The 23804-nt window shown below is 40.1% G+C and overlaps 1 protein-coding gene across 1 annotated transcript in view; it reads left to right on the top strand.

The window, feature by feature from the left end:
* The first annotated feature begins 7522 nt into the window (after positions 1–7522).
* The window catches only part of LOC124709019 (juvenile hormone esterase-like), a 160863-nt gene continuing 144581 nt past the window's right edge, over positions 7523–23804 (top strand). The window contains exons 1-2 of the mRNA XM_047240666.1: positions 7523–7681; positions 10018–10303. Coding sequence (XP_047096622.1) covers positions 7523–7681; positions 10018–10303 — 445 coding nt within the window. The remainder of the gene's footprint in view (positions 7682–10017; positions 10304–23804) is intronic.

Raw genomic sequence — 23804 nt, forward strand, 5'->3', positions numbered from 1 at the left:
TTTGAACTTTTTCGATGTGCTCCGTCATTCATATCTGGTAAGGATCCAAAACTGCACAGCAATACTCTAGCAGAGGACGGGCAAGCGTAGAGTAGGCAGTCTCTTGTATCATTTTCTAAATGTTCTGGCAGTATAACTTAGCCTTTGATTGCCTTCCCCAGAATATTTTCTATTATATAGTTGAGTTGACAGCCTTTACTGTTGTGTGATTTCTCATTACGCCTTCCTTAAAGTAGTCATGTGTTGACCCTACACTTTTCATTATTTAGGATTGACTGACGCTTTTCGCACCATACAGATGTCTTTTCTAAATCATTTTATAATTGGTTTTGATCTTTTGCTGATATTAGTAGATGGTAAATGACAGTATCATCTGCAAACAGTCCAAAATGGCTGCTCAGATCGTCTCCTACCTGTAAGTCGTTTATATAGATTAGGAACAGCAGAGGGCGTATAACATTTCCTCGGTGAACACTAGATATTAGTTATGTTTTACGTGATGACTTTTCACCAGTTAGTACGAACTGTGGCCTTCCCTACAGGAAATCACAAACCCAGTCGCACAGCAGAGACGGTACTGCAGAGGCACGGAACTTGATTAGAAGCCTTTTAGAAACACAGTAGTATGGAATGAATTTGAGATCTTCTGTCAACTGCCTCATTATTGAGAATAAAGAGTAGGGTGTGTTTGACAAGAAAGATATTTTCTAAATCCGTGCTGGATGCGTGTCAACAGATCGTTTTCGTCGACGTAATTCCAAATGTTCGAAAACAGTATATTTTCAAAATCCTACTGCAAATTGACGTCAGTGATATGGGTCTATAATTCATGGGATTACTCCTGTTTCATTTCTTGCGTACTGGCGTGACCTGTGCAACTTTCCAGTCTTTAGGTCTTGACTTCCCCTGGAGCTAGCGGTTGAATATGATTCTTAAGTGCAGAGCTACTGTATCACCATTTTCTGAAAGGAAAGTAATGGGTATGCTGTCTGGATTGGAGGACTTGCCTTTACTGAGCTATTTAAGCTGATTTGTTACATCAAGGATATGTACTTCTAGGTTACTCTTGTTGGCAGCAGTTCTTGATTCGACTTCTGGAATATTTCCTTCACCTTCTTTGCTAAAAGAATTTCGGAAAACTTTATTTAGTAACTCTGCTTTAGTGTCCTCTTATCGGTGGCATTACCTTCGCTATAGCGCAGTGAAGGTATTGACTGTGTCTTGGCACTTTCGTACTTCACATGCGACCAGAATGTCTTTGGATTTGCTAGTAGATTGAGACAGAGTTTCGTTGAGGAAACTATTGAAAGCACCTCTTTGAACTTTCTCACTAAATGTCAATATTTTGCAGAACGTCGCCAGTCATGAGGCTTTTGCGTTCTTTTAAATTTGGCATTCTTTTTTTGTAGCTTCTGTAATAGTTTTCTGACCTGTTCGGTGTACCTGTTATGAATTCATTTGGGATAAATCTCTCCATTGCTAGCGATTGTCATTTTGTTTTGAATTTCGAGCTGTGAAGTTGTTCTCGTGTTTAAATAACTGAATTTTTCAAGTGTGATTGTGATATGCTGTCAGTTTCTACTGTATCGACTGTTTAAGCGTATGTACAATTACTAAGTATGCTGATATGGTAACTGTCTCCGGTTTTTGTAATAGATACACTGTTACTGCTTGTAGGGAAAACGGTATACGATTTTCCAGCCGCAGAGTACCAGATTCTAGAGTGTTTACTCCAGTTTTCGATAACCTACTAAAACTAGTACGGTGCCTAGCAATCATATTTCATGTGGACGGACACGTTAACAATGTGAAGTAGTAGATATTATTCAGTTGTTACTCTTCAACAATCACACGCAGAAGTTCTACGTACAAAATATTGTGGAAATAACGTACGCACAGCCTCTATCCTTACCATATGTAGTGGATTAAAGAATTTCTATAAGGAGATGAAGGTAGATGATTGGAGCTTTGTCGTTGGCTTATTGTAAATTGCTATGTCATCTCATTCATACTGTTTATAGTTTTGACGGTCTATCACCTGCAATTCACATCGTTGGTCAGACGAAAACCCACATACCTTTGTGGAGACGCATTTTCAAGAGCGATACTCTATAAATGTGTGGTAACGTGTTACAGACAATCAGTTGATCGGGCCCTTCGTCTTATCGGCTTGTCATACAGGGCTCTGATGCGAAATGCCGTGTGTGAGCTTGTTTGAACTACATCAGCTGCACCTATTGGGAGGCGGATCGCTCCACAAATCCAAACGTTTAATAAAGTTATCCAGTGAAGTTAAATTTAACGCAGTTTTGTTAGTAAGGTGATCCTTATATTAAATTGCAACTGCCGACATTTCCACAACTATTATACTGATTAATTTCATCTGAGGGATTTATTTATTGCGAAATTAAACACATGATCCAAGTAAGTCCTAGTTTTGTTACATGTTATTGTGTGTACGCAGGATAAGGGAAAACATTAAACTTTCGTAACACACTTCATCTACATCTACATAATACTCCGCAAGCCACCTTATGGTGTGTGGCGGAGGGTATTTTCGGTACTACTATATGATCCCTCCAACCCTATTCCACACACGAATAGTGCGTGGGAAGAATGTTTGTCGGCAAGCCTCTGTATTGGCTCTAATTTCTCGAATCTTCTCCTCGTGATCAATACGCAAGATGTATGTGGGGGGAAGTATTATGTTGCCTGACTCGTCCTGAAACGTGCTGTCCCGAAATTTCAATGGTAAATCTCTCCATGATGCACAACGGCCCTCTTGTAACGTCTGCCAGTGGAGTTTGTTTGGCATCTCCGTAACGCTCTCTCGCTAGCTAAACGATCCCGTGACGAAACGCGCCGCTCTTCGTCGGATCTTCTCTATCTCCTCTATCAGTCATACTTTACAGGTATCCCAGATAGATGAATAATACTGAAGAATGGGGCCTAGAAGCGCCTTATAAGCCTCTTCTTTCATGGATGAGTTACATTTCCTTAAGGTTCTTGCGATGAAGCTGAGTCTGGTGTCTGCCTCTCCCACTATCTGTTTTATATGGTCACTCAACTTAAGGTCGCTCTGGATAATTACGCCTAGATATTTTGCGCCAGGCGCTGTCTCCAACTGTTTGTCATCAATAGTGTTGTTGTACAGTAGCGGATTTCTTTTCCTATGTATCCGCATCATCTTACATTTATTTACGTTCAGGGTCAACTGCCAGTGTCTGCATCATTCATCAGTTCTCCGCAGGTCGTTCTGTAAATTCTTACTATCTTCTGGCATTGATACTTTGGCATAAACAAATGCATCATCTGCGAGTAGCCTTAAAGAGCATCCGACGCTTTATGCTAGATCATTAATATCTATTGTGAACAGCAGGGGTCCTATCACACTTCCCTGTGGTAGTTTGGATATTACCTTTACATCTGTCGATTTAGTTCCGTTAAGAGCGACGTGTTGAGTTCTATCTGCAAGAAAGTCTTGAATCCAGCTGCAGGTCTGTTCCGATACTCCGTAAGCTCGTATTTTTTTGCATTAAATGGCAGTGCGGGACGGTGTCAAATGCCTTACTGGAATCAAGGAACACGGCATCAGCCTGAACACCGTTGAGCACTGCGCTGTGGATCTCTTGGAGCAACAGACAGCGCTGAGTTTCACAGGATCTCTGTTTGCGGAATCCATGTTGATTTTTATAGAGAAGCTGTTCATTTTCCAAGAACTTCATAATTCTTGAACATAAAACATGTTCCGTAATTCTACAACAGACTGACGTCAACGATATAGGTCTATAATTGAGTGGATCTGTCTTACGACTTTTCTTAAAAACGGGAATGACCTGCGCTTTTTTCCAGTAATTAGGTACCTTTCGTTGCTCAAGCGATCTACGATAAATTACTGTTAGGATGGGAGCAAGTTCTTTCGCATAATCTTTATAGAAGCTTATAGATATCTCATCTGCTCCTGAAGCCTTTACACTACTAAGCGATTGTAGCTGCTTTTCAATTCCGCGATCGGTCATCTCAGTATCTGCCATTTCGACGTTCCGACGACGATTGAAAGTAGGGACAGAGTTACGATCTTTCACCGTGAAACAACTTCGGAAGACCGGATTCAGTATTTTGGCCTTCTCTCTGTTATCTTCCGTTTCGGTGTTGGTGTGGTCGCTGAGAGAGTGAATAGATGATTTTGACCCACTTACTGATTTTACATACGACCAAAATCTCGTAGGGTTTTTACTCAGGTCGTTTGACAACGTCTTACTTTCAAAATCATTGAACGCTTCTCTTATTGCTCTCCTTACGCTCATTTTTGCTTCGTTCTGCTTTTGTTTGTCAGCTAGGGTTTTACTTGTCTTGAATCTGAGATGAAGTGCTCTTTGTTTACGTAGCGCTTTTCTAACGGGTCTATTAAACCATGGTGGATCTTTGTCATCCCTTAAAACCTTACTCGGAACATACTTGTCTAGGGCATATTGAACAATGCCTTTGAATTTTTTCCATTTATTCTCCACATCTTCGTCCTCATCACCGAATATTTGATGCTGACTGCTGAGATATTCTCAAATTTGTATCCTTTCATCCTTGCTAAGCAAATATATCTTCCTACCTTTCTTAACATTCCTTGTAGGACCCGTCGTCGTAAATGCTGTCACAGCCTTATGATCACTGATACCTTCCTCTACGTTAACAGATTCGATAAGTTCTGGTCCTTTTGTTGCCAGGAGGTCTAAGACGTTACCCTTACGAGTTCATTCTCTAACTATCTGCTCAAGGTAATTTTCGGACAAGTCTTCCAGGACAATGCCAGTTTTGACGGGATACCACTCCCAATCTGCACCTGGCAAGTTGAAATGACCCCCCCCTCCCTATTTCAACGGCATGATCAGGAAAATTACTAATGATATTCTGCAAGTTCCGTCAGAAGCGCTCTATAACTACAGATCCTGACCCTGGTGGTCTATAAAAGCATCCGATCACAATTTTTGACAGTTCTTTGATACTCAGTTTCACCCAGATTAATTCACATTCGGAATCCGTGACAACCTAGCTAGATTTTATCGAAGTTTTTACTATAATAAACACGCCGCCACCATTGGCGACTAACCTATCCTTACGATTACCATTCCATTCTGAACTTACGATTTCGTTGTCACTGACGTCTGGCTTCAACCAGCTTTCTGTTCCCAATACTATCTGTGCATTATAACCTTCAATAAGCGATACTAATTCTGGGACCTTTCCTTGGATGCTCCTGCAGTTTACTAAAATCATATTAATCCTTTCTATCTCTGATCTGCCAGGACCAAGATTCTCTGAGATTTCTGTGGCTGATTTAACAGGCAAATCGTCTTTGCTCCCAAGGGAGGGGTCCTCTAGCCTATAAAAGCCCCGTGTGCACGCCATGCGTACTCCACTACCCTAGTAGCTGCTTCCTGCATGTAGTGCACGCCTGACCTATTAAGGGGAAGCCTACAATTCTGCACCCGATAGGGGAGGTCGAGAAATTCGCATTCGATACCGTCGCAGAGCCGTCTGAGGCTCTGGTTTAGAATTTCCACTCCGCTCAAAACTAGAGGACCATGATCAAACCTCGCTACGATGCTACAGATAGGTAACTTAGCCTGCACTCGGCGTGCGTTGCCAGTTGCCTTCACCAAATCAGCCAGTCGCCGAAAGGAGCCGAGGATGGCCTCAGAACCCAAGCGGCAAGCGTCATTCGTGCCGACATGTGCCACGCAGCCGGTTGCTCCCAGTACGCTCGACAGCCGCCGGCAGAAAAAGTGCACTAAGGGCCTGGAAAGTCTCTCTTATAAGGGAATGTACGGCCTGATTAACCTCTTCCTAACAGATTCATTAAACGTAAAGAACTTGCGTGAATGCAGAAATTGCATGGTCGAGAGAAAGAAGGAGAACTTCTTGAGCTCTAACTTTATTATGACTCAAACAGGAGTCATCAGGGAAGAGATTGGGATACAGAATACTAGAATCAAACATAGGCCTTAAATTGAGGAAGAAATTCTTGAGAATGTACGTCTGGAGGACTGCTTTGTTTGGTAGTGAAACACGGACTGTGGGAAAACCGAAAGAGAAGAGAATCTAAGCAATTGAGATTTGCTGCTACAGAATAATGTTGAAAATTAGGTGGACTGGTAAGGTAAGGAACGATGAGATTATCCGCAGAATCGGCGGGGAAAGCAATATGTGGTAACACTGTCAAGAAGAAGGATAATAGGACACTTGACATCGGGGCGTAACTTCTACGATACCAGAGAGGGTAAAAGCTTTAGAGCGAGACAGAGATTGGAATAAATAATGGCTGGCAAAAAGAAGGAAAACGCTGCTGTAGCTTTTCTATGACCTTACTACAGTTGTGGACAGACGAGATGACTGCAGATGTGTAGTTGAAGGCCAAAAGATTTCCGACTGCTACCAATCTAGCTGCAGATATTTCCGTCATCTCTCTCCGTATCTTAAGGCCAAACCCTCTGTGTTGCCTGCTTATGAAGTGATGCGAAGAGAAGCCTGCAAAAGCTCCCTGAAGTGAAAACAAGTCTCGAGAAGTCTACAGAAGTCCGGTGATGAGTGAAGACACTATGCTCCCAGCAACTGCTCTGTGCGCGATTCCACGCTAAAAAAATTTGACCGCCATTGACAAGGTTCTTTCTTCCTCTTGTCAATACCATTTGTTGTTTTACTCCCACCATGGATTGTAAAAAAACGTAGCCTCCAATCTGATGTCTGTCGACCTGCTCTGTACCGAGAATTCTGGGCCTTTGGCCTCCGTCATGAACGCCTGTTTTTTAGTCAGCTAATAACCGGTCGGAAAAATATTGAAACAGCACTATTTTTTCACGAGTTCTCAACACTCTTCTTTCGGCCTGTGGGTGGAGAAATTTCTCTCATCCCACTATTACAGCTCCATCCAGTCACCTCTGCCCCTGGTGATATAAAACGACACACAAAACTTCACATCCTCCCCTCGGTACCAGCGCGGGAGAGGTCGGCTGATCTGCTATCCACGCTCCGCTCTTACCGCTACAATAAAATTTGCTTTTCACAAGGGAAACCCAACTGCACGTAAGCCCATATTTTTAATTAGGGAAGAGGAAGGCGATATGATCTTACAATCTTTGGTATTATTAAATCAGAGAAAGATTCAATCGATCTGAACATGTTTTCTCGAATGATTAATTAGATTTGCATATCAAAAAGAGAAAAAATGAGGATAGGCTAGACCTAATTAAAAATGATCTTCCAGAAATTCTTGGAAGAAGTTCCTTTCATAAATGGGTAGGAATGCTCTTACAGCATAGTGGGAGTCCTTTGACGTTCTCCTGAACTGAAATATCATCTAAATCTAACATTCCCAAGATGACAAATCGCCAGAAATGGTCACATGTCTTGGCATCAAGGTCCCCGGAACTTACCTCATTAGATTTTTGCCTCTGTGTATGATTCAGTGGGGAATTCTACATAGAAAAGATAAACACAATAAACCAATTGATTGTTCTGATTACGAGGAATGGTGACCAAGAACTTATTACAGGGGGACGACGTATTCGTGACTGTGGAGAACGGAGTTCTGAGGGGCGTGGTGGCCACATCACTGAACGGCGCTCTCTACAACCAGTTCCTGGGCGTACCATACGCCGCACCGCCGCTAGGAGATCTGCGATTCCGTGTAAGTACTATACATTAAAATTTTTATTTCTATAGCAATCCTCTGTATGAATTTTCTCTTAGTCTCAGTTTCGGAACTCAGCAGGCTGTAAATATAATAATACACGATGAATGCTCTCTTGATAACTTTATTTAACAAACAAATTTAATCGTTCTTTTTATGACGTCATTCAATCCTATGTGATGCTTGTGGAGGCTCGTATTATATTAGAATGATCCTAATGTACGTTCGAATGACAACGATGAAGATTTGTTGAGGACATCGGGGCTAGTTGCTACTGTTATTTTAAATAAAATTACTGCAAGAATGTTTCATAGCTGTTTTAACGCACTGGCACTGTTAATGTAACACCAGTATAATAAACAGATTTCTTCCTCTTATTTTGCGATATCGGGAATTGCAGTCATTTGAGGTTATTTTCATCGGTTGTTGTGGTGCTCTTCATTCGAGGACTGATATAATGCATCGCTCCACGCTAGTATATCCTATGCAAGTCTCGCAGTATCTGCAGAACAACTTACGTCCACTTCAAAGTGCTTAACTGTAGTCAAGTCTCGGTATCTTCTCTACGGTTTCGACCCCGTCCCCCGTCCCTCCCCCACCACCTTCCTCTAAACTTCCATTCATTACCACACTGACCACTCCCTTGATGCTTCAGGATATGTCGTATCAACATATTCTTTCGTTAAGTCAGGTTGTGCCATAATACCATTCTCACGCAGTCGATGTATTGTCTTAAGTTGTCTGACGTACCCATCTAATTTTCAGCATTCTTATGTGATGGGATACTTAGTTTCGTAAATGGTAGGTTAAAAGTTATCCTGTGGAACAATACTAAATACCATGCTTGCGCATCAGCATAAATTTGTCCGAGAGAAGCCAAATCTTCAAAAACGCAATTATTGATGTAATTGATTTGATGAGTTTTAAACGCGTCGTGCACTCCCGCCCCCTCCCCCGCACTAATTTTGACAGGAATCATACAAAACGATTCATAACTACCCAGTTGCTACTTTTAAGATAGATTACTTTGACATGCAAACGTTATGCATATTTCAGTAGTTTATATAACCTTTTGATACTATTAATATGAATGTGGATATTACCTTTTCAATTCAGTAATTTGAAATTATATCATCATATAAGTACATTCAGCGTAGCCCATTAGCTGTGAAACATATGTACAAAATATTCACATAATAATTATTATACACTGACGGAAAAAATTGCAACACAAAAAAATTAATGAAGAATAACGAAATTTCTGGAATACATTTGTCTAGTTAACATATTTAAGTGATTAACGTTGCAAGATCTCAGGTTAATGTAAGCGCAAGATAAGCCCTTGCAAATGTGAAATGCTGGTACATTGATTAGCGGTGTCACCGCCAAAGTGTTGTGTGCAAGCATGCAAAGCTGTATGCATTGTGTTGTACTGGTGCCGTAGGTCAATTTGTGGGAAAGAATTCCATGCTTACTGCACTTGAGCAATAGAGGAGCAGCTAATGCTATTTGTGGATGACGCTGGAATTGTCGTCCAATGATGTCTCATATGTGCTCCACTGGAGACAGATCTGCTCTTCGAGCAGATCAAGGCAACAGTCAACACACTGTAGAACATGTTAGGTTACAACGGCGGTTTGTGGTGGGACGGCGGTGGGAGAGAGCATTATATTGTTAGAAAACACCACCTGGAATAATGTTCATGAATGGCAGCACGACAAGTCGAATCACCAGACTGATGTACAATTTAGGTGCGTGGGATAACCTCGAGAGTGTGTCTGCTGTGGTATTAAATCTCACCCCATATCTAACTACAGGTGTAGGTCCAGTGTGCATAGCAGGCAGGCAGGTGGCCTTCTTCTAACCAACACACGGCCATCTCTGGCACCGAGGCAGAACCAGCTTTCATCAGAAAACCCAACAGACATCCACCCTGCCCTCCAGTGAGCTCTCGCTTGACACCAATGAAATCGCAAACGAGGGTGGTGCTACACGGCGGTTTTCTCTGAGCTGGTCTTGAAGTAACCGATTTGCATCAGTTCGTTATAACTGTGGTGTCAACTGCTGCCCAAATTGCTACTACTAGCGCCACTCTTAGGCGTCTGGCGCGAAATTTGAAATTTGAATAGATATTTTCTTTCAGAACTAGAAACACGCCTACCAACCTTCGTTTATGTCGCACAACTCCTTCTTGGTGTTGCAATTTTTTTCCCGTAAGTGTCTTGTAGTAATATTATGTTGAAGTTAAGTTGAATAAAGTGATGGGTACGTATGTGAGGCAATGGCGATTCGTTGTTCCAGCAGCCCCTTGACCCGTGTGCTCATCTGCGCAGGCCCCGCAGCCGGCGACCTCGTGGTCCGGTATTCGAGACGCTCTGTCCTTTGCCGACATGTGCACTCAGCCCGGCCTTATGGGCTTGTTGCCCAATGCTACCGGCTCCGAAGACTGCCTCTACCTGAACGTCTACGTACCGGCTGCGGCGAGTGGTCCTCTGCCCGTCATGTTTTACATCCACGGCGGCGCCTTCAAGTTTGGATATCCCTTCTTCAGCAATCCAGACTACTTAGTGGAGAAGGGTGTTGTGTTGGTCACAATCTCTTATCGCCTCGGCGCCCTCGGTAAGTAAATCTTTTTGTTTTTGCTTTTCGGGTGCAAAGTGGACTCAGGCTTTGGCTGAAAGTCACGTTAAGTGCAGAAGATTTTGGTTTACGAGAAATAACACAGAGGATTTCAAGCTTTTCAGGAGTAGTCTGATGCCGAAACAGAGCTCTTAAAAGAAAATGTAAATTCAGTTCTCTTTATTGTGTTATCAGCCTTCTGACTGATTTGATGCGGCTCGCTATTAATGCATCTCCAGATCCATTTCCTCGTTAAGGGATAAAGAAGGCAACTCTCCACACACTTACGTCCTCTCTCACACACAGAACACACAGATTAACATGAACGCTGAAATACCACCGTAGGACGTTCAAAGCATGTAAAACGGTCACCTAACACAATAATTTACCCAGAACATTGGCACAGGTCGATGGCCCGGCACACATTGTTTCACATTTGCACTAAACGCTTTTGTTTTGCTTATCAGTCGTCTCACTGGTTAGTAGGTCAGCAATGACATCTTGTCCCGTGTCACCCTTTTCACTTCAGAGAAGCACTTCCACCCGACATCCTCACTTCTTGGATACATTCCAGTATCAGCGTCCTCCTAAAGTTTTTCCGCACAGTAGACAGGAGACGAACTTGTGGAAAACAAGAAATCATCAGACTTCGCGGTGCTAGAGAGACCTATAGACGTATTTTCATACGTTCGTCTCCTGCCGATTATGGGAAAACCTTCTACCTGAAACGTCCCCTTAGAAAAATTAATCAATGACTGTGCTGATAAACCTCTTACATTATTTGCTTTTCAAACAGCTGAGCAAAACTGAACGTACTCAGACATTACTCTCTTTACCTATTCTGATCAACACTAAACTGACACACAATATTTTTAGCGCAACGCAATCTGACCTTCAATAATCCCTACAAAAGAATGGCCCTGACTAACATTAAACTATACCTTTCACAAATCAGTTGCCTCACAAAAATCTTCGTTACTCGAACTACTGCAATACAGCGAGCGCCAATACTGCCAGCCATATAAAAGATTCTAACTACTGAAGGCATGGGCGTACCCAGCGAGGGGCGAGGCGGCGAGGGGGGGGGGGGGGGGGGGAGCAGCTGCCCCCCCCCCTAGAAGACTAGAAGATATTTGTAGTTTTTCACTAGTTTACTGTTTTATTTAATAAGAAATGCTGCATGTTTTCTCGGATCGTACAAGTGCATTCTTGTATTTAAAATGTTTATGAAAAGCAGTTTTTCACTGGTTTACTGTTTTACTTAATAAGAAGTGCTGTATATTGTCTCGAGTCTTTGTTTCCTGAGAGTAGTATGACCTGCCCCCCCCCCCCCCCCCCTGTTCAGATCCTGGGTACGCCCTTGACTGAAGCACTAACTACTGATAGGCATAGTTAGCAAATGAAAGATTTTGATAGAGAACAAACAATGTATTTACCTTAATAGTGTTCAAAAGTCATAATATATATACAGCAGTTCATGACATCCAGTCTTACAAATTTACTGTCTCTGATTGACACACGTCCAGACATCTGCTCTCAAAACTCCGCCATTTCTCTCCCCACATCCACCACTGCTCATGGCTCACCTCCAACTGCGCAATGCTACGCACTGTTAACATCCAGCTGCCCAACACTACAATAGCAAACAACAATGCAAACCAGCCACAGACTGCACACAGCACAGCCAGTGATTTTCATACAGAGCGCTACGAGGCGTTAGCAATAAAAAAACCTAAACAGCCTACTTACAAATTTTTTGGGCAGAGGCCAATAATGATTTGATAAAATTTTTCATAATTACAATAACAAAGAAATCAAATGCACACACTTATTGATACAATGTTGGTCAAAAGCTAAAATTTTCTCACAGTCCATAAAGACAGTCCTGATCATTCATCACAGTAAAATTCCAGCGTTTTTTTTCTCAAAGTCTGATCAGTAAAAGAAAATGCACACGGAAGTAGTGGATTTCCATGCAGTCTTGAAGAAGTAGTGTTGTCCTTCCAACGGAAAGACAGTGCTGACTCTTGACATGCAGACAGGTAATGGGCCATAACAGAGAAAACCCACCGCAGAGTCAGTCGAAGTTTTGAAGAATATTGGTAGGTAGGTCATCACAGAGCAGACCCACTGTAGTCCTGGTAGAGATTACGGTATTGGTGGGCCACCAGAGGTGCAGACCCACTGCAGTCCTTGTAGAAATAATGGTATTCGTGTGCCATCAAAGGTGTACACCCACTGTAGTCCTTGTAGAGATGGCCAGCAGCCATCTGTTGCGACTGTGCAGGTGCACAATCACCATCGACGAGTCTTGCGGACAATATAGGAAGTCCATTAACCACCACTTGTGCACTCACAAAGTTTTTGGAATTGTTCTTAGAACCAGCAATGCTGTTAACCAGTCCCTTGCTGAATTATTAACACATGTGCAAACACTAACAGTCCCAACTTGTCACATATTGTGCATATACTATGACCAACAGAAATGTGTGCACTGAAATGAATGCTTACAAGTTACTTAATTTGATGCACTGATGTCAATTACAATTTTAAATATACGACATGAGAATACAATTACAAAGGTACAAAATACACCATTAAAGAACATAACAATACAGATAACATTTGTGGTAATATGGGCTTTACAAAAGAATCGAAATATCATATACATCAGTGTTGCAGGAATTATGACATAAGTAAATAAATAAAAGATCAGAATAACTTTTGAAACATCAACTTCACATAGGAGCATTAAAACAAAACAGACTAAATAATGTTTAAACATCTTTACAAAGTAAATAACATATTATTAGAAAAATTCTACAACATAACTCTCATCAGATAAACACATAAAGACAGGAAGAACACAATACATAAGGGTACACAAACACATAGCGGAATAACACAAGGAAAGGACAGGGTTTGTTTTACTGCAGTATTTTGCAAACGAAACTTTCTTTACTTCTTGGAGATCTCCCTTCGTTCTTCATTATTTCCAACAAGTCCTATCTATACCTGCTTTCTGTACTTTTTTCATATAACTTCTCGATGCATTTCTTCCAATTCATCACAACTCATTCTCTTATATAGTCTATCCCCTCTTAAGCTAACTTAGATCTACTGAGCTCAGATGCATAAACTAAGGGACGAGGCAATGCAGCAGCACAAAACAATTAACACAAACAGCAATGACAAAAAAATGCAAATTGGCAAAGCAAGCAGCAGTGTACCTAAATTAGCAAAGCAAATGAAACATTACAATTAATATAAGGCAATGTGCAGCAAATAAGAAAAATAAATCAGTAGTAAAACTGGCTTAACAGAGTAATACAAAGTGAAATTCAGTAGCACTATGCCTGGCAAACAGCATCAGTAAATGCAATAACTTATATCTAAACATGACAAACCCACAAGCTGAAAAATAGTACACTAAAGACAACAATGCAGATACGGGAAATGTATATTCACATCTTAATGTCTATGTAATTAAAGTGGTGCACCACAACTTATTCTACAAAAAAAATTACGAAGAACTTGAAAAGAAAATTATGTATGCAGTTACTGTTATTAGTCCCTTCTTATTGATCTTTCCTTTCCAAGTGCTCCTTTTTCGAAGAATGTGGATCATAAAATTATTATTTAATAGATCTGCTGACAGAAAGTGTTCACATTAGCAAATGCATTTAATTTTATTTTATAAAACCAATGCTGCAACACAGCTGGAAAACAGATATCAAATGAAATAAGCAACTGTGTAAAGCAAAGCTTAAAAACATCATTCAATAACCATGTGGCATTTCATAAGTCAGTAGAGATTCTCTCAAGTCTCCTAGAAAGACACTTGTCATAATCAGGTGTGGAGATGTAAGAATATTTCCCATCAGTTTATAAGCATTTTAGTAAGTAGCTCAAAGTACGTGCTCCACAATATAATCATATGTTTCCAAGTAATGAGCGTGTCGTATTTGTGATGCTTTCTACAAAGGAATGTCAATAGCGATGTTAATGGCCTCTTTTTTCTCCACCCAATAGCTTTTTCTCCAGGCAGCTGGCACAGCTGGCTGCTCACAACGCATTATGTCAAGGTCACTCGGCTTTCTTACCGAAATATTTACGACAGCAGTTTGCACTACAGTGACAGTCTCATATAAAAAATTTCACAGGTCGAGAATTTGCGTTACAAATGTGTAGAAACAAAATCCTATAAATATAACAGTGTCCAAAAAACTTTCATTGAGTTCCTAGCCACTACTCATTATTCCTTACCTTATTACACATGTACGTATTTGTCGACAATTCTTCAATATTTCATCATAATAAATTCCTCATATAGCATCAGCTTATTGATCATAAACATACATCAACAGCATAATACACATTGTCATCGTAATAATAAAATCATAGCAGATCAATCACATCTCAAAATCGTCGCAGCTTCTTTCAATAATATCAAGACCTTCAATAAAGCCATCTACCTCAAATGTACTTAAAAAATCATTACGCCTTACCAAATACGACATTCAAAGCTCTCACAGTATCACAATGGTTCTGAAAAAATATGAACAGTTCACAATGCACAGACAAAATACAATTTCATAAGTGTGAAGTTATCCAACTGCGTAATAGCGTAAACATGTGTCACTGACGTAGTAAAAAAAAAAGTTTGTTTCTCTGTCAAATAATCAGATAGCTGTGTAATTCTGTGTTAGAGAAATATGGTAACGATGTTTCTGTGTTTGCCACACACATGGTACACAAAGTAAGCATGTACCCCCCTGAGGATTAATGTAATTATACCCTCAAGTGTTACAAATTACAGCAATGGAATGAAGTGTATCACGGAAAACCTTTGTATCTTTGTAATTCAAAAATCTTTAAAAATAAATGTTTTAAGTACAAATTTAATCACTCAAATACGTGTACTGTAGCGCTAAACTCTGCGTCTTGTTGTAAGGTAATTTCTGTCATTACTTAAGGGTAAAAAATGTGCCAAGTGTCGTAATTATCGTCGTCTGTAAGCAAAGTTCTGTGGAAGTCAATGTACTTACCTCGTAATAAACAAAAGCGAAATGCTATGCGTATAGATATCGTAGTTATTACGTACATTACCGTGATCCAGAAAGTACTATACTGTAATGTATTGTTGTGCTACGAAAAAGGCTGTTTCATTGTAGCTATACCACAAAAGTTACTACTAAAACATGTTTTACTTTCCAGAAGAATTCAGAAAAACTGTGCAGATATAAAACAGACACAGCATAAAAGCAACAATGTCAATTGTGTCACAAATTAGTAGCGTCGTGATATAATCGTGTAGCTGTCAAAGAAACCAAATCCTAAGTAATCTTTAATCTCACAGAATGTACTTCAAATAAAGAATGTCATTTCAAGTAATCCAAAATGTTGCATTAAGATCTCATTAGCACTATATGTTCTAAGTTTGTAGGCCTTATGGTCGTTACGTAATCGTGCAACTAACAAGCAAGAATGTACACACACAATAACACTGTATCGTCTGTTCACTATAACAATGGATTTGCAGTTACTGTCTAAATAAGTTCCCTAGGTTCTAGACTGGATAGTTAACTTCAAACATTGTTGCATGTTAACAGTTTCCAAGTGTGACAAAGAGTACTAGTAACGTGAAGTGAAAAATTTTATAGCAAAGACTAAGTTAAAAAAACAGATTATCTCTCAATAAACGGTTTTACATGTGAAATATGGTGTAAACCTTTACTCTTCCTAGTATGCAGAGTTTCAACTTCAACGCAATTATCATGTGGTATACGTCGGATTCTGTAAGGTCCATTGTAAATCAGAAAGAATTTGTGACTCATGTGTTTCTTCTTATGTGACAATGAATGAGCTTTAATGAGAACTTTCTGACCAATATATAATTCCTTTGCATTTGTTTTACCGTGTAGTTTTCTCCTTTTGTCTGCTGCAGATTTTATATTTTTAATAGCCAAATCAATTAAGTCTTTGTGTCGAAGTTTACGTGTATTCGGAAAAGGTACAAGCTCTCTGATTCTGTTCGGTGGTTCTTCATTCTTCAGTACAAGAATAGATGGTAAAGTAGTGGAGTCATGAGGCATTTCATTCAGCACGTTTTGAAACAAGTGTAAATATCTGTCCCAATGATGATGCTTTCTGTGACAATAAAGTCTGCAAAGCTTATTGATTTCTTTAATAATCCGTTCAGACGGGTTACAATGTGGTGAGTTCAATGAAATAAAAACAGGTTTGATTTTATGATTCCGAAGCATGCATGACCAAGCAGCAGACCTGAATTGCGGTCCGTTATCTGAAATGACTTTAGCAACGTGTCCAAGTTCACGAAGAAATTTTTAACAAAGGCGTTGGATACAGACCGTCTAGTGGCTTTACTTAACGGTGTGAAAGAAACAAATTTTGAAGTAAGTTGAACAGCGACTACAACGTACGAAAATCCTATCGATGTTCTGACAAGGGGTCCCAAGAGATCAACAGCACCAAATTCTTTTAATTTAGAAGAAGTGATAGGAAACAACGGAGCACGATGTGAGATATTAGATGGTTTAGCTTTTTGACAAAGTTTACAAATAGACAAGACTCTTCGAATTCTCTTTTCCATATTGTTAAAATAACAAGTTGTCCGAAGAATATGATAACATTTTCGTGGACCAAAATGTGCATAGCTGAAATGAATGTAGCAAATGAGCTTATTAACAAAATCGTCTGGAATGCGAAGTACGTATAGCTTGTCATCAACAGTGCAGCATTTGGACAGTATGTTGTTTCTAACCAGATAATAATGCCGAATCTGTGTGTGTGTCTTTTCATGCCAATTGCTTTTGATGTCTTTCCAAATCGGATCTTTATCTTGTTCATGAGCAATGTCCTTTAAAGATGTGGTGATGAAGTTTTCAAAGGCGACTTTCTGAATGTAAAGAATACTGAAATTTTTCTGGAGGTTGCCTTCTGTGTTACTTTTCTCAAGCCCAGCCGGAACGTGTGACAGTGCGTCCGCAACAATGTTCTCCTTGCCGGAAATGTAGACTACTGTGGAGTGGAATTCTTGCAGAAACAATGCCCAACGTTTTAACCTGCCATGATTTAATGTTGAAGACGTAAGAAATTGTAATGCACGATGATCACTGTATACTTTTATGTGCTTGCCAGAAAGAAAGAAACGGAATTTGTTAAATGCCCAAACGATAGCTAAAGCTTCTAATTCAGTAACTGAATACTTTTTTTCAGATTTTGTTAGCACTCGGCTAGCAAAAGCAATGGTTTTCTGAACAGTAGTGTCATTTTCTACGGCTTCTTGAAATAAATGGGCACCAAGACCAACTGTAGAAGAATCCGTGCTAAGGCAGAATTCTTGTGACAGATCTGGGTGAGCTAATATTGGCGCGTTAAGTAGCGCTTCTTTCAAAGAATTGAAATTCCGGTGCGCCTGTTCGTCCCAGTTCCAAATAGTATTTTTTCCAGTGAGAGAACAAAGTTTTGGTGTAACTTGAATTTGCATATTCAGAAAACGACGGTAAAAATTTACGAGACCTAGAAAACTGTGGACTTGTTTTTTTGTGGATGGAACTGGAATGGCTCTGATTGCTCCTAACTTTTCAGGATCCGGCTGAATGCCTTCAGAGGGAATAATATGTCCCAAAAATCTCACCTCTGACCTACCAAATTCAGACTTTTCCAAGTTAACTGTAATTCCAGATTCTGCAAAAATACGTAACAAACTGTTGAGGATGCGATTATGTTGTTCCCATGAAGCTTCTGCTATTAGAATATCGTCCACATATAAGGTGATGTGAAGTTTTAAGAACTCAGGTAATATGGAACTTAGCCCGTGAATGAATGCTGCTGAAGAAATGTTCAAGCCAAAAGGAAGTTTCCAGAACTGATAACAAACGCCGAAACAAAGGAAAGCTGTGTATTTTCTACATTCTGGATGAAGTTCGATCTGATAAAATCTGGATCTGAGATCAATAGAAGACAACTCTTTTACACCATTAAAATTCTGAAGAAGTTCTTCCATCGTTTGCGGCCTGCCTGTTTCATGAATGATGGTAGTATTGATTTGTCTCGAATCTAAGACAAGCCTGATCGATCCATTTTTCTTCTAACAACATGTAATGGATTGTTGTATGAGCTTACTGCAGGCTCAATAATGCCCTCGTCAAGCATAGATTGTATTTCTTTTCTAACACGGCCCCTATAATGTGCTGGAATTACGTATGGTCTAACACAAAATTTAGTATGCTCACGAACACGAAATTGGTATTGAAATCCCTTGACTGTTACTGTTTTATGAGTAAAAACTGTGGAATGTGCTTGTAAAATCTCAAAAAGGTCCTGCCAATCAGTGTCATTACAATTCTCAGTTGTTTGAATTTTATTCTGAATTAACTCATTAGTATCAAATACGCCGTCGATATCATCCCTGTCAGTACTTGCAGAGTGACTGTTAGTGTCAAGTTCCGTCGAAAATTCCGAACTGTTGTCCAACAGGAGGTAAAGCCGATTAATTTCCTCGTCATGGTTTGAGATCCAATCTTCAAATTTCAAAGCTATTGACTTACCTTCTTTCTCTAAACTTATTTCAGCATCGTGAGAATTTAAGATGGCTTTGTATTCATTCAAAAAATCTACTCCCAATATAATTTCCGTCGACAATAATGGAACAATGAGAAAGTTCATTGAGAAGCTGTGGCTTTGACAAAAGAAATCTAAGTTGGTTTGTTGGCGTACATCTATACTTTTTCCAATGATTGCACCTTGTAATTTAATCTTACGTAATGGATGTGTGGGGCAATCGTTCGATTTGTTGCATTTGCTAAAGGCTGTTTCACTAATTACTGAAATGGGACTGCCAGAGTCAAGTATTGCCGTAAATTTTACGTCACTTACTGTAATGTGAATCACAGGATATGCAATGTTGTTATGTTTTACGTCGTGTTACTGGAGTAAGATGTCCCTAATGTCTTCCATTTTTACGTAATTACTAGCCACGGCAGCTACGTCGTCAGCTTCATAAGTACGTTTTGTGGCTGCCAGCGGTGTGAGTCATTGCCTATTGTCTCTTTGTTGGTGCACGTCGTTATTGGGATTTGGAGACCTAACTTCTACAAATTCACCTTGTCGGGAGGGCCCTGCCCTGTTTGAATTCCGACAGTTCTGATGGAATTCAGGTCTGTCATTACGATTATATCGTCTGTCATCATGTCGGTAGGTGCTGTAATTTTTTTCTTGTCGGTCACGTGGTAGAGAATTTCTCCATGAGTCGCAACTGCGCGGTGAGCCGTTGCATCTGAAATTATTCTGCCTCCCTTGATAATAATTGCTTTGGTTCCCATATTGTCTGTTTCTATGGTTATATCTGTCATAGTCATTGCCGCGGAGAGATGATCTTTCCCTGTAATTATTTCTACTCTGCCAACGGTTGTCATATGGGTAGTGTCTGTTTTGGTCACGATTTACGTTGTAAGAATAGCCTTGTCGTGTCCAGTTATTATTTCTGTCATCGTGGAATTGTGACGGATGTGACCCGTAATTCTTGTGCTCCTGTTTTCGCGTTCCGCGATTGTCAGTGTCAATTTCCAATTCTTGTAACAGTCCCTGAAAAGCTTCCATTTCGTCTTTGCAACGTCCTGCCAAAATAATGTGTCGTAAATGTTAAGGCAATTTGATTAAGCAAATGCGGATGAGTGCTGAGGGGCTGTATGGGTTTCACAGGTACTGATTCATGTGCAACATGTCTTCAAAATATTTCACAAGAGTGGAAAATTCAGATTGTTCGAAATGTTTCATCATTATGATGCTATGTTTTACTTGGTCTTGTGTAGCTTGAGACCAATATGCTGAGAGGAAGGCATGATAAAATTCTCCTTCACTGTGACAATCGTGAATGACCGATCGCATTCTTACAGCTGGTTCATTCTCTAAGTAGCCACACATAAATTATAACTTGTGCTCCAATGACCAGTTGGGAGGAAAATAATGATAGATTTGAAGAAGCCATGCTTGTGGATGAATGTCGTTGCCAGAATTCTTAAATGTTTTGAATTTACGTGTAGTAATGAACATCTTACAGTCAAAATCATTATGTCAGCGAGTCACATATCAGTCATTGTTACTTCGTTTCGGGTGGTTCCATCTCAATATTCGGTGTACCTTGGCAATTTCTTTCATAATTTCCGAAGTGCCCTGTGTTATTATTTTGTGGCTGTTTCGTATTTCTATGTCCCTCTTCCTGTATTGGAGTGCGAGTGTCCTCTGAAATATATAATTCTTGTATTACTTGTGCTAACTGATCTTGTACTTCCCGGATTTTTCTTTTGTACTGTGTATTGATTTGATTCTGATTTTGTTTGAATTTTGTAATTTGTTCATACTCTTCTGTGTCATTAAAGGCTACCAGTCCTGTGTCATTCAGAGTATCATCTACCTTCGTAGATAAATTATTTAGCTGATCCGAAAGTTCGACTACTTTCTCTGATAATGAACTAATTTCCTCCATGCGCCTTTCTGAACCAATTTTCAGAGTGTCTACTGTGTTGAAATCGTATCTGATGTGTCTTTTAAGTTTTCCTGAGTTTTTTCAAGGTGCGTAACCGAATCGGTAGATGTAACTGAGTCAATTTTAGCTTGCAAGGTGTCGTGATTTTCATGAACAATAGTTTGCAATTCTTTTATGGCTGCTTCATGATTCTGTAATGCATTTTCATGACGCGAAAAAATAGATTGTAAATGCTCACAAATTTGTGTTTTTACGTCATTACTGACTTTTTGACATTTCGATTCGATTTTAAGTAACTCAGCAGTTAAACCTTCACGAGTTTGTTCAAGCGTGGTGTCTAACTTTTGAAGCTGTTGCTGTGACTGTTTTTGATTTTGTTCCATTGCGTCTAACTGTTGCTGTGTTTGTCTCTGGTGTTGTTCCATTGTGTCTAACTTTTGAAGATTTTGTTCCATTGTGTCTAACTGTTGCTGTGTTTGTCTCTGATTTTGTTTCATTTGTTGCATTAATTGCAATAATACTGTATTAGTGTCTGGAATCTGTTCCTCTACGCTTTTCGGCAGTGCATTTGCACCGGCAACATTCACATTTTGACGAGCAGAAAATGTGTCTTGACTTATATGAGAAAACGGTGAGGATACAAAACCTGAATCTACAGTATTTGCAGGATTGTGTCCTGTCATTTCGGATTCCTGAGGCGAACTGTTGCCGACCGATCGATCGATAATGCTTCCCTGTTCACTAATTTTTCACTGTCTACACCATTATTTGCCGCCCGCTCCATTTCCCTATGCACAATTACCGAATTACTATGTTGAACATTAGTTAATTCATTACACGGTGGTGCTGATACGCTGCTATCGTCTTCACTGTCATTTCTCAGTTATTTTGGAGCCTAGTATTATGTTTTTCACACGCCACAATTGTCACAATGTTTCACACGATAACACAGAAAAGCACAATTGGAAGAGTAAAATAAGAAAACACATTAACATAGCACTGAAAATAATATCTAGTTAATTGCAAGCGCAGCTGCAAAATACTTGGTGCAAATCTACATGCATGCCACAACTGTTTTACTGTACAACAATGAAAAACTACAACTACAAAGGAGATTCTCTCTATAATTACGCACTAGCAATAAACAATAGCTACACTAATTACACAAACTACAAGCGCAAAACAGAAGATTCCAGTGAGGTATCCTCGGCTAAGGGTCGACATATGAAACGTCCCCTTAGAAAAATTAATGAATTACTGTGCTGATAAACCTCTGACATTATTTGCTTTTCAAACAGCTGAGCAAAACAGAACGTACTCAGACATTACTCTCTTTACCTATTCTGAGCAACACTAAACTGACACACAATATTTTTAGCGAAACGCAATCTGACTTTCAATAATCCCTACAAAGGAATGGCCCTGACTAACATTTAACTATACCTTTCACAGATCACTTACCTCGAACTATTGCAATACAGCGAACGCCAATACTGCCAGCTAAATAAAAGATTCTAACTACTGAAGGCACTAACTACTGATAGGCATAGTTAGCAAATGAAAGATTTTGATAGAGAACAAACAATGTATTTACCTTAATAGTGTTCAAAAGTCATAATATATATAGCAGTTCATGACATCCAGTCTTACAAATTTACTGTCTCTGATGGACACACGTCCAGACATCCGCTCTCAAAACTCCGCCATTTCTCTCCCCACATCCACCACTGCTGGCGGCTCACCCTGAAACTGCGTAACACTAGGCACTAGCAGCTGCCCAACACTACAATAGCAAACAACAATGCAAACCAGCCACAGACTGCACACAGCACAGCCAGTGATTTTCATACAGAGCGCTACGTGGCGTTACCAATAAAAAAACCTAAACAGCCTACTTACATACCATATTATCCGTCCACCTAATTTTCAACAGTCTTGTATAACACTACATTTCAAACACTTCGATTTCCGGTTTTTCCATAGCCGATAATTCACTTCCATACAATGTTGTGCTCCAAACGCACGTTTTCAGAAGCTACTTTTCCAAATCAAAGGCAATGTTTGATACTAGTACAGTCCTTTTGACCAGGGATGCGTTTTGCTTGTGCTACTTTGCTCTTTATGTCCTCTTTGTTCCGCCTGTTATGTTTGATTTTGATTCCAGGGTAGTAGAAATCCTTCACTTCGTCTGCTTGATGGTGCATAATTTTGATGTTAAATTTGTCGCTAATCCCAATACTTCCATGCATACTACGTGCTCGTTAGACTGTTCATTTCATTCAATAAGTCCTATAGTTGTCCACACTTTCACTGAAGATTGAAATGTCATCAGCACAACTACATTTATACACTGTAAGAAAGAAAACGAAGGAACAATCCAAATGGGATGGAAACTGGGAGATGTACAAACAAACAAATGATTAAAATTTCAGGAAAGTTGGATGGTTTATTCAGGAGAAAGAGTCAATAACGCGGTTGTCCACCTCTGCCCCTTACGCAACCAGTTATTCGGCTTGGCATTGATTGATGGAGCTGGATGTCCTTCTGAGAGATATCATTCCAAATTTTGTCTAATTGGCATGTTAGGTCGTCACCATGAAGGGCAACAAAACGAGGTGTGTACTGTAAGGGTTCCATGGATGACAACCGAATGCTATGAAGTAAAGTGGCACCCCACACCATCACTCCTGGTTTTTAGCCCAATTGGCAGGCGACACTCACTTTAGCATTCCATCGCTGTCCAGGATGTCTCCAAACACGTCTTCGCTGGCACTTCTTCGCTCGTTAGTAGGACTGAGTTCGAAGTGGGACTCATCACTGAAGACGATTCTGCTTCTGATGAACGAAGACATGGCTGGAGACGCTCTGGACAGTGGTGGGATACTAACCTGACTGCCACCCGCCATACAGTCTGACAACCGAGGGTGATGGTCTGGGGTGTCGTTTCATTTCATAGCAGGACCGATTTGGCTGTCATCCACGGCACCCTTA

Source organism: Schistocerca piceifrons, chromosome 7, assembly GCF_021461385.2.
Source record: "Schistocerca piceifrons isolate TAMUIC-IGC-003096 chromosome 7, iqSchPice1.1, whole genome shotgun sequence".
Taxonomy (NCBI): domain Eukaryota; kingdom Metazoa; phylum Arthropoda; class Insecta; order Orthoptera; family Acrididae; genus Schistocerca; species Schistocerca piceifrons.